An 11,535-nucleotide genomic window follows, 5' to 3' on the forward strand; every position below is an offset into this window, starting at 1 on the left:
TTGTTGTGCACACAAATTCAGATTTAACATGTTCCATAACCCTAACGCTAATTTAACAGGTGTTAATTCAGATTTAACATGTTCCATAACCCTAACCCTAATTTAACAGGTGCTAAATTCAGATTTAACATGTTCCATAACCCTAACCCTAATTGAACAGGTGTTAATTCAGACTTAACATGTTAACATGTTTGAAATGAAACACAAAGCACAGCTTGGGTGAGGTTGCTGTACAAATTCAGATTTAACACGTTCCATAGTTTGAAATGAATCACAAAGCACAGCTTGGGTGAGGTTGCTGTACACACAAATTCAGATTTAACACCTTCCATGCTTCAGGCACTGCACACGCTGCTCCCCCAGCCCCTGCCCAGTGTGGAATTCACATTTAAAATATGGACAAAGAAGCAGTGTCGAGGCCCCACGAGCTCTGCTTTACCCCTTGGAACAGCTCATGCAGAGGCTGAGGAGACAGAGCCCAGGATGAAACTGCAGAATTCCTGGTGGTTTCCTGTGTGAGCCCTCCCAGCCTGCAGAGACGGGCTGTTTGTGCCTGCATCCCTCTTTAATTGTGTTTTTATTGGGATTGCAGAGGCAGAGAGCCCTTAATGCAGAGCGGGAGCTGCCATGGCAAGCAGGGCTGATCTAATCACCAATTACTGCCTGGAGGAAGCACACACTGGCCTCAGGCAAAAGCTCCTTTTTGGAGGGCTGGGAACCCTCTCCAAAGGCCACAGGCTCGAGTGAGGCTGAAATGTCCCACAAAGAGAATTTTGAAATGCGGAATTTTCATACAAAGTGAAAATTAGAGAGAAACCAGAGTGAAACCTTTGTTACCCCTGCTCATTTCAGAGGCTTTAAGGAACCTGTTGCCTCCTTGAAATACCACAGTGTTACACCAAAGGTTGTTTTCCTTTAATATCAAGAGTTTCTTGTTGCAAAGGGCATTTTAAATTCATGAAGGTGATTCAGGATAGGCATTTTCTTCCCATATAAAATATACTGGTAAGAGTATCTTTTCCTTACACTCCACATTTGGTCATTTGGTCAAAGTCTGGAGAGCAGAGACCCTTTAAAAACCTCCTTCCTCCTCTGCAGCACTGCTGGATTTGCCTCCAAACCCTTCCCACCTTCAGCCCCAGTGCCAAGGAATCCCCTCCATCCCCTCCAAACCAGCTCCAGGTTTGTCCCAGGCTGGGTTTCCCTGCCCATTTCCCACCTGGCTCTGGATTTTCTGCTGGTAGCAGTGAGAACTGTCCTCCTCCAGAGCCACCCCAGAGGGCTGCAGGGAGCTCTGGCAGAGCAGGTGCCCTCGTTCATGCATTATTAAAATCAAGCGACGCCTTCTAAATTTGGAAAACTCACGGAAGGCTCCCCCTGAATGAAATGAGAGCTGCAGCTCCTGAATCAACATGTAAATACAGGAGAATTCCAGGCCAACTGGAGTTAGGAGCTCCTAATTAGCGATGCACAATTGAGCCATCCCTAATGAAGAGAAGAACTGCAGTGAAATTGTCACTGCAGTGTGTTCATGCATGTTTGGTAGTGACAAAAAACAGCACACACGGTTTTAATTGAAACTGGTTTCTACCTTCTACTGAATGAAATAAAACCCCAAAACAAAAATCAAACCCTGAGAAGCAAATGCTGCTCACTTCATGAAATGTCTGTGTCTTCAGGCAGTGCTTTCCTGCACTACAACAACAGTGCTCATATTAAAAATATTTCTGATGAGCAATCTTGGCCCATAAACGAGTGGGTAATTTTAAAGCAGAAAGTTCGCTCTTCATTTAGCATTTGTCCCAGCCATTTGGGATTTATCTTTGGAGCCTGTCACAAGCTGAGTAACTACTCAGGCAGTAAACATGAAGTGAAATGCGTAATTGTCTGTTAAAAAAAAAAAAAAAAAGGTACTGATACAAGCAGATTTGTGCTTCAAAAAACACAAGAACAAAATTTCCCAGCTTTGTTCTTTTTATAATTTCACTGCTGCTGCCAACAAGTCTTATATTCAAGCTCTAAAGGACAAGGCACACTAAGTGATGATTAGTTTTCAATATTGAAGCAGCTTTCTGAATCTTATATAGTAAGTTTAATAAAGATAATAATCTATACACGGCCCTTGGCCCCTTGCCACTGATGTATGGCCTCTCATCAACTGCTCGTGCAGCACTGAACATTCAGGATTCCTTGTGTATAGAACAGAATGGTTATTTCCTGAGGAAGTCAAACACGTTTTTAAATGACCCTGTCTAGCTGGAAATTTTGGACACTCAATGCAGAATTAAAGGAGCAGTTGAAGCAAGCTGTCTAGGTTTAATTGAGCTCTGCCAGCAGTCGCCTGCATGACCTTGAACAAATGATTTCACTCCTTGGTTTCCTCCATTTGTAAAATATCAACAAAGATCCTCCGAGCTGTAAGACAGCCGTGGAAATCTCACATCCAGTCAAGCTCACACGTGGCTCCTGAAGCTCTGCCCTCCCCAGCAGATCCGTGGGGCATCTGTGCCTCAGACCCCATCCCAGTGCATCCCAAACCCCATCCCAGTGCATCCCAGACCCCATCCCAGTGCATCCCAGACCCCATCCCAGTGCATCCCAAACCCCATCCCAGTGCATCCCAAACCCCATCCCAGTGCATCCCAAACCCCATCCCAGTGCATCCCAAACCCCATCCCAGTGCATCCCAAACCCCATCCCAGTGCATCCCAAACCCCATCCCAGTGCATCCCAATCTCCATCCCAGTGCATCCCAGACCCCATCCCAGTGCATCCCAGACCCCATCCCAGTGCATCCCAATCTCCATCCCAGTGCATCCCAGACCCAAACCCCATCCCAGTGCATCCCAAACCCCATCCCAGTGCATCCCAGACCCCATCCCACTGCATCCCAGACCCCATCCCACTGCATCCCAGACCTCATCCCAGTGCATCCCAAACCCCATCCCAGTGCATCCCAATCTCCATCCCAGTGCATCCCAGACCCAAACCCCATCCCAGTGCATCCCAGACCCCATCCTACTGCATCCCAAACCCCATCCCAGTGCATCCCAGACCCCATCCCAGTGCATCCCAATCTCCATCCCAGTGCATCCCAGACCCCATCCCAGTGCATCCCAATCTCCATCCCAGTGCATCCCAGACCCCATCCCAGTGTATCCCAATCTCCATCCCAGTGCATCCACCAGGTGGGAACTCAGCAGAGGGCTCTGGAGGTGAAGGGGTTGGAAATGTCTGCTCCAGGGGCAGCTGCAGAGGGAAAGGACCAAATCCAAATGCAGAGAACAGAGGCCTGGAAATAAAATCAGCTTTTCCAATGCCTTGATGTAAATTTATATGAATTACTGGTCCTCTGGAAGCTTTTCCAATGCCTTGATGTAAATTTGTATGAATTACTCTGGATCTGTGTGAATGACTCTGGTCCTCTGGAAGGGTTTGCACTCCAGGCCACCTCTTGCTGGTGGTGCTGTTCTGGAATGACAGGGAATTCTCAGCTAACTGGGGGAATGCTTGCTGGCTGTTTGCTTCCACCTGTGGGCCACAGGGTCATTTGTTGTCCAAAGTGACCAGGACAAGGTCTGCCATGAGAGCAGAACCAACCAAGGCCACTTGCCATTGATTTATTGACTACAGCCTTTAGTCTGTTTTCAATCCATCCCTTCACTTGCCACCAGAGCTGCTGGAAAATTTTTGATCCAGCTTTTTTTACAGCCCTACGTTCAGAAGAAGCAAAACCACTAAATGTGGTTGGGAGACTCCAAAGAACCTGTAGGAAAAGACAGCTCTGACACACCCTGGGCTGAGAAAGGAGGGTGCTTTGACACAACTGCATTTATTCTTCCCTTAAGAAGTCAGGAAAATGGTAAAAAATATACAAATTAATATAGATAAGTCGATTATCCCATTTTTCCCCTGTCCCATGCCACAAAAGTAAAGTAATTGAAATGTAGAATTTCAAACCTTGCAATGGGATAAACCTCTCAGGGCAAGAAACTGAGGAAAGGTGTCACTGAGAAAAGGATGTAAAATGCAAGCAACAGCTGGGATTTGGTTTTGGGCAGAATATCCCAAATGATTCCATGAGCAACAACAACAACGTTGGGTTACCAAATCCTGGACTTGATGTGTGAGCCAACCTTTCACAGAAATAAAATATATTGTAAACAAAACATCCCTTTCTGCCAGGGGTAAGAGGGAATATCCTTTGCTGCCAGAAAAAGGTTTGTGCTGCCTCTGGCCCTTGCTGAAGAGAGGATACTGAAGCAGAAAGATTTCAGTGCGACCCAGACCGAAATCCTTTGGTTTCCAGTCAAACTGCAATCCACAAGCACCACACACGTTTCCAGTTTGAGGCAAACAAGCACAGTGCAGCTCAAAACACCACAAAAGCAAAGGCCAGGCTCTGATCCTGCCCTGAGGATTAGAGGCCAGCAGCTGGGAGGGTTTCTGGAGGCTCCCTGGGATGCTGTGCTGCTGTCATTGCCAGGGTTTGCTCAGAGCATCATCCCATGGCAGAGCCCTGCCAGCCCCCCCAGCCAGGGAGCTGGGGCTGCCAGCAGCCCCTGGCACTCCCCTGCTGCCCCTGCCAGCCTTTCTTGTCCTTTTCCAGATTATAATCCACGTTCCATTTCACCCCCAGAGTCAAATCCCCCACACGGAGAGCCGCGCTTCCCAAGGCGTGGAACAAACTCCTCTGCAGGAATGACAGAGCTCACACAGGTCTGGAGCCCGAAGGGACCCACCAGGGTCACACACAGCACTCCTCAGAATGTATTTTAAAACCTGCCCCTACAAAATCACCCGTTTCTGGGAGAGGAAAGAGCCAGCGCAACAACAAACTGGTTTTTCTAGAACTACTACGTATCCATGTCACACACTGTGAGGAGGAGGGGAAAAAGGCAAAAGCAAGCAGGCATGAGTGAGCTGGTGCAGATTTGTGAGGCTCCTGCCTGGAGGGCTCCTGGGGGAGCTCCCCAGGCAGGGCTTCCAAAGCTTTGCCCCTACCAACAGATTGTGTTAATTTGGGGTGCATTTGTCCATATTACATATTGACATTATAGGGAGCTTGATGAATTTAATAGCACATAATTTAATAGTACCTGAAAAAGAAGAAATGGCTTTTTTGGTCCGAACTACTGTTATTTGTGATGCTTGAAGCCCTCACAGCACATTTGTGAGGTGATTCAACAAAATTGTGCCTAATAGCAAGAGTAAAACCATGTTCACTCAGACTGGCTCCAGTGAGCAAAGAGAAATCTCCCAGCAAGAGACCTCCTGAACAAATGGAGTTATTGAATGTATCAGGCAGAGAGCTGTGCACTACAGAATATTAAATAAATAGATGTTTCTGCAAGGCAGGGAGCAGTGTCCATGGATGCATCTCCATGACGTAGCTACAGAGGCTGCCTCAGTCTGGCTGATACAAACACCTTGGTTTTTCAAAAAGAAAAAAAAAAAATTAAAAAAAAAATAAAAAAAGAAAACCATCACCACCCCCCCGCCACAAACACACACACACAACCAAGCACAAAACCAGACAGAAGGAAAAGCCGGGGAAATGTAACAGGTAATCTTATCCTAACATAAACAACGTATCTGCTGTAGTTGAAGGCTTACATTTTCTTTTCGAGTATTTTATTCAAGGACGGTTCTAAAGCGAATTGGATCAGATCACAGCACTGCCCGAGCCCAGACAGCGAGGCTGTGATCCGAGAGGCTGAGAATAAACCCCCAAACCCACAATCCATTCCCGGGTGATCTCAGCGCTACAAAAACAGACTTGTTTTACTCTGCATCATTTGAAGGCGCTGCTAAGACCTCCCGCACTGTAATTAGCAGCAGCGAACGAGGGGATTGTGCAAACACACGAGTTAGCGAGGAGGGATTGGCAGGGATGTGTCCTTCCTCCGGAGCATCCAGCAGCGACAAACGGGTCTGCAACAGCCATGACCTCTCCTGCTGCTGGTACCAGCCAGCCTCGCTCACGGCCAAGTCCCACGCTTGGCAAATCCACATTTTTCGTGCCGTCAGCTATGGGAGCTGAGCACGCAGCCCAATTAAAGCGGCCGGGTTAATGAACCCCCGGCAGGAATCCCCGGAGCGGGGCTGGCACCCTGCAGGACCCGCACCCAACGCCGCGGGAGCAGCGGGGGCTGTGTAAACACGAGTGAGCACCCGCAAAACGCCACAGCCGCACGGAAATCCGCGCCCAGGACACCCCGATCCAACCTGCCCCTACACACGGGTCCCGCATTTCGCCAGGGAACGCAGGATACGCTTGGTCGGGGCGCTGTGCATGTTTTATTTAGTGTTGTGATGGGAAACGCATCTCACGGCCAGCCAGGCGCTCCGGGCTCGCCGCGTTTGGGGTTTTTTCTTCGCTCCAGCCCCTGAGGATGCGCTGCAGCCCCCAGCGGGGCCGGGGCTCTGCCCAGGTGTGCGCGCACCTGCCGAGGGGGCACCGCGGGGACCTGGGGCAGGAGCAGGATGATGATGGTGATGGTGATGGTGATGGTGATGGTGATGGTGATGGTGATGATGATGGTGAGGGCGCGGAGGGACATGCAGGGGGTCACCTACCAGTCCGTGTGCGGCTCGTCGATGACCAGGAGCAGCTTGAACTTTCTGCCGACAGCCGCGGAGACGGCGGCGGTGGCGTCCACCAGCCCCGCCGAGGCCGCCGTCTGCTTCACGGCGTTGGAGAGCGAGCTGAAGAAGCTGCTGCCCGCCGACTGCTGCGGCGGCGGCGGCTGCTGCTGCTGGGGGGGAGCGGGCTGCGGCGGCTGCCGGCGCTCCGCGGCCGGGGAGCCCGAGGCGGGGCCCGAGGAGCCCGCGGAAGGCGGCGGCGGCGGAGGCTGCTGCGGCTCCGGCCGCTGCAGGTCGGTCATGTAGCCATTGGGCAGGTTGGCGATGAAGCTGCTGTCCGAGAGCCTGCGCCGCAGAAAGTTCATCATCTGGCCGGGCGGGGGGCTGCGGCGGGCCGGGAGCGGGCTGTGCGGTGCGGGCCCGGCGGCAGCGCTCTGTGCGCTCCGCTCCGCTCCGTGCGCGCCGCTCCGCGCTCTGCGCTGCGCCCGCGCCCGCCCGCCCGCAGGGGGCGGCAGAGGGGCGGGCGGGGAAGGGGAGGGGACAGGGAGGGGACAGGGAGGGGACAGGGAGGGGACAGGGATGGGAGGGGACAGGGAGGGGACAGGGATGGGGATGGGGACAGGGATGAGGACAGGGATGGGGATGGGGACAGGGATGGGGATGGGGACAGGGAGGGGACAGGGACCGGGGGAGGGAGGGGACAGGGATGGGGACGGGGACGGGGACGGGGATGGGGACGGGGATGGGGATGGGGATGGGGATGAGGATGGGGATGGGGACAGGGACCGAGAGAGGGAGGGGACAGGGATGGGGACGGGGAGGGAAATGGGAATAGGGACAGGGACAGCTATGGGGACAGGGACGGGGACGGGGACGGGGACGGGGACGGGGATGGGGATGGAGGCAGGAACGCGGATGGAGACAGGGAGGGGACAGGGATGAGGACAGCGATGCGGTGGGAATGGGGACAGGGAGGGGACAGGAACGGGTATCCGTATGGGGACAGGGACCGAGACAGCGCTGGGGACAGCACTGGGGATGGAGCTGTGTGTCCAGCCGGCACAACCAGGGCCGCGGTTCCCCCCCCGCGACAGCAGCCCCGCCGGGGAGGGACAGGGCAGCGGTGCTGGGGACAGCTCCGCGCTGCCTCGGGGCACTGAGCCTGAAGACAGCTCCAGCCCGAGCATCCCGGACAGCTCCAGCCCAGCATCCCCGACAGCTCCAGCCCAGCATCCCGAACAGCTCCAGCATCATTCGAGCACCCTGGACAGCTCCAGCTCCAGCCCGAGCACCCTGGACAGCTCCAGCCCAGCATCTCGGGACAGTTCCAACCTGAGCATCCCCGACAGCTCCAGCCCGAGCATTCCGGGACAGCTCCAGCTCCAGCCCGAGCATCCCTCGGGCACTGCAGCGTGCCAGGCAGTGACAGCAGCCCCGTCCCGCAGCGGAGGCTGCGAGCAGGACCAGGCACTGCCGCACTTGCATCCCCCCAAATATCAATAAACCCTCTGTTAATACAGACCCACAGCCTGGTTCATGTCACAAATCCGTTTGAAGGGGGGTGCTGGGTATCTTCAAGCAATTTTACCTTTTCGTGAGAATTCTGGCTGCTTTTTCCACCAGGCTTTCTTTAAGAGTGATTTGAACCCTCTTTCCCCTGAGTTTTGGGGTAATCACTGTGGGTAACACAGAACACATAACTCAATATACTCACATAACTTATCCAAGACAAACACAGTCACAACTCCCATTGCTCCCGAGCTTTACAGGCCATACTGAGTGTAACAGGTGCTCGAATAATAAACATGGTAAATCCATGCAACAACTCCTTTAAAGTTAGAGTTTCAGTGAAATTCCGGGTACTAACACTTCCACACTTTGAAGTTTGCACGTTGGAAGGTAGAGCTGTGCAGGATTCTTTGATGAAGGGCTGAATTTAGAAACATTTATGCACTATAAGATGACAAAATCAATAGGGCTAGTAGGTGATGGTTGTAATTTAAACACCATGGACACACTGGGGGGTAAATTATATGTACAGATAAATTATAATTTAATAGTTGTTAAATTCTTGTTCTGACCTTTTAGAGTATTGCAGCAACCTTAAATCCAAATCTGCACCAAGGCAGCTGGCAAGTGAACTTGGTGGAGGTGTCAAAAACTTGGTTTTTAATGCAGACCAACCCAAAATGCAGAGCTCTCTGTGTAGCACTGTTGTTGCTGTGAGGGGAAACGGTGTTGAGAGAGTGGCAGTAGATATTACAGGGAGCTTGATGAATTTAATAGCCCACAAACCCGTGTCTGAAGAAGAACAAATGGCTTTTTTTTTTGTCCAAACTACTGTTTGTGATGCTTGAACCCCTCACGGCACATTTGTGAGGTAATCCAACACAACTGTGTCTAACTGAAGTGGGAATACGGAATTGCTGGCACGTTGAATGACAGGAAGGCTCCATATCAAAGGAGAGAACACAACAGCAATCTGAAATCCAGCTTTGTTTGCTACCACTGAAATCAAAATGCTGAAAGAGATAGAATTATCTACAATTAGCTGTGTTGACAAACTGCGAGGAGAAGAAGGGAAGGGGAGGGTGAAGCATCCTAAGGTGCACCCTTTCAGTGAGTTTCATTAGACACTTCAGTGAATTCTCCTGCTGCTACCATGGCCCTGAAGCAAGAACCTGTCAGCTTTCTGTTCCTGACCTCCCTGCTCTTGCTTGGCCAAGGCGGAGGGAGCGCAGCTGAACCTCCTGAAGGTGAGACAGAAATGGGCACAGAGGGAGGGAGGGAGGGAGGGAGGGAGGGAGGGAGGGAGGAGGGGCTGCCTCCCCCATCGCTTCCCAAGGACACAGGGCCCTCCCAGCCCAGGCTCTCATTCCTTGATTGAGGGACATTATCAGGGAACACAATTAACCGGGACTGGGGTTTTGTCAGGTGGTCATTTCCTGAATGGTGGTGGTGTTCCTGAAGCAACAGCAACAAAACTTGTGCTGCATTAGACATCCCCTGTGCTCTGCAATCCATTAAATCTTACCCGGAAACCCCGTGACAATTTATTTCATAAATCATCATTCATTAATGACTAGACTTTTACCCCTGCAAGCTTTAAACGTGAATTCCCGCTGCAGAAGAGGGTTTTGTACTCTCATGAATAATTCTTGCTGAGATGTGAGAGGGAGTTCAAAACAAATTCTGTGTGTGACATGGGAACAACCTGCAACAGAAACAGGCAGGTGACAGCCCACGGGAGTGACAGGTCAGATAAATAATTCCAGGTAATAAAATTCTCTCTCTTCCAGAACCTGGAGTGATGATAACAGTAACAGTTATCTTCCCATTTCCTACTAAGATGTTATTTGAATTTTTTGGTTCAGCATTTTCTGTACTTTCATCCTGATTATTATTTTTTAAATTTTGATTTTATTTTTTAAATACCTGCTACAAAGGAACTTCAGGCAACTTTTAGAGTGTCTTTAAAGCTCCAATACCACTGCCCTCACTCAAACTAATCTGTAAAGGCTGAAGGCAATCTTGCAAGTATTTCAGAACTCAAACCACAGAAGCCTAAATAATTAATTTTAAATACAACTTATTTTTAAAAATCACAATCATTGCACATTTGGACTGACAAACTGGATAGATAAAGGAAGAGGTGTGTCACACATAAATTCACGTGACAATATAGATGGAATTAAATGTATATAAATAGTGTTTACTGGCACTGTACATCTGGAGGAATGCAGCAATGGATAATTAATAATTTGGAGGGAGGGGGTTTTACATTCTCCATTCCAAGGGAAACTCCAGTTTTCCCTGAGACTTGGTCTTTCCAAACCAAGACACTTGGCCATTTCTCAGCCTGGAGGGGAGGCACCACCATGAAAAGCAACAAAGAGCCACAAAAATAAACTGGATGTGAAAATAACACTGGAATGCCACGAAGGCAGCAGGGCAAACAGATTTCTAACAGGCAGAAAAATATCAATTCCTCGTGGGCACTGGTTAATGGGTTGCTTCTTGTTGTGTCTTTTAAGGCTTCACTTGGATCTCTAAAGAATAAAACCAACAAGGAATATTATGGAAATGCTAAAGAAAAGGGATGGGAGACAAAAAAAGAGCAGAGCTGGGGCTGGAGCTGCAGCAGCTGCACTTCTGTGCTTACACAGCCTGGGACTCTCAGCCTGTCAGCCCTGAACATTTTCCTAATCTGAGAAAACCCCACAACAAAAGAACATTTTCATCCTCCAGGCAGGAGGTTAAACAGTCTATAAGCATCCCCTGATGATGAAGAAGCCTGCCAGGTAAATCAGAGATAATCAATTTAATCAGCACAAAAGTGGTTTGGTCTGGGTTTTTAACATTTTTCTTTTGCAAATGTTTTGTTTACATCATGAAATTTAGAGTGAAGGTGTCCAACCATTCTGAATCATATTTTGATTGACTGAGTGGATAAATGTGAGACCAACTGCAGCACAGTTCTGTACTGCAAAATGAACCCAGCACTGACTGCTCATAGAAAAGAATAAAGCACTGTAAACCACAATTTGAGCTGAGATGCAGCAAACAAATATGACATTTAAATCCAGTTTGGTCATCACAATAAAACTGTAATTTTCTTTTAAAATGACTAATCAAATGATTGAGGTGAATACACATTTACCTAATTAATTGCCTGCTTTAGTCACCACAAATTAATTTTGAATACCATGTATGTGAAAACCTGATAAGTGTAACATGCAGAATGAGCAGAGAGTTGAAGGGATGAAAGCACAGAGCTGAAAAATCAAATTGAAAAAGTTTAGCATTGTGGAATTTACAGGATTTTTAGAAGCAACAAGGAAAATGTTCCCATTTTCACAGGTCCAAGCCTGTGAATTGGGCAATGTGGTTTTCAGTGAGCAGCCAGAAAAAGCTCCTCTTCTCTTTCTACAAATACACAGAATTTGCAGA

At 49.5% G+C, this 11,535-nt stretch overlaps 1 protein-coding gene across 1 annotated transcript in view; it reads right to left on the bottom strand.

Moving 5' to 3' along the window:
• SYN2 (synapsin II) overlaps window positions 1–6,253 on the bottom strand; it is a 154,514-nt gene extending 148,261 nt beyond the window's left edge. Inside the window, exon 1 of the mRNA XM_063411946.1 lies at window positions 6,129–6,253. Coding sequence (XP_063268016.1) covers window positions 6,129–6,253 — 125 coding nt within the window. The remainder of the gene's footprint in view (window positions 1–6,128) is intronic.
• Between the last annotated feature and the right edge of the window lie 5,282 nt (window positions 6,254–11,535).

Source organism: Prinia subflava, chromosome 14, assembly GCF_021018805.1.
Source record: "Prinia subflava isolate CZ2003 ecotype Zambia chromosome 14, Cam_Psub_1.2, whole genome shotgun sequence".
In the NCBI taxonomy this organism is placed as follows: Eukaryota; Metazoa; Chordata; class Aves; order Passeriformes; family Cisticolidae; genus Prinia; species Prinia subflava.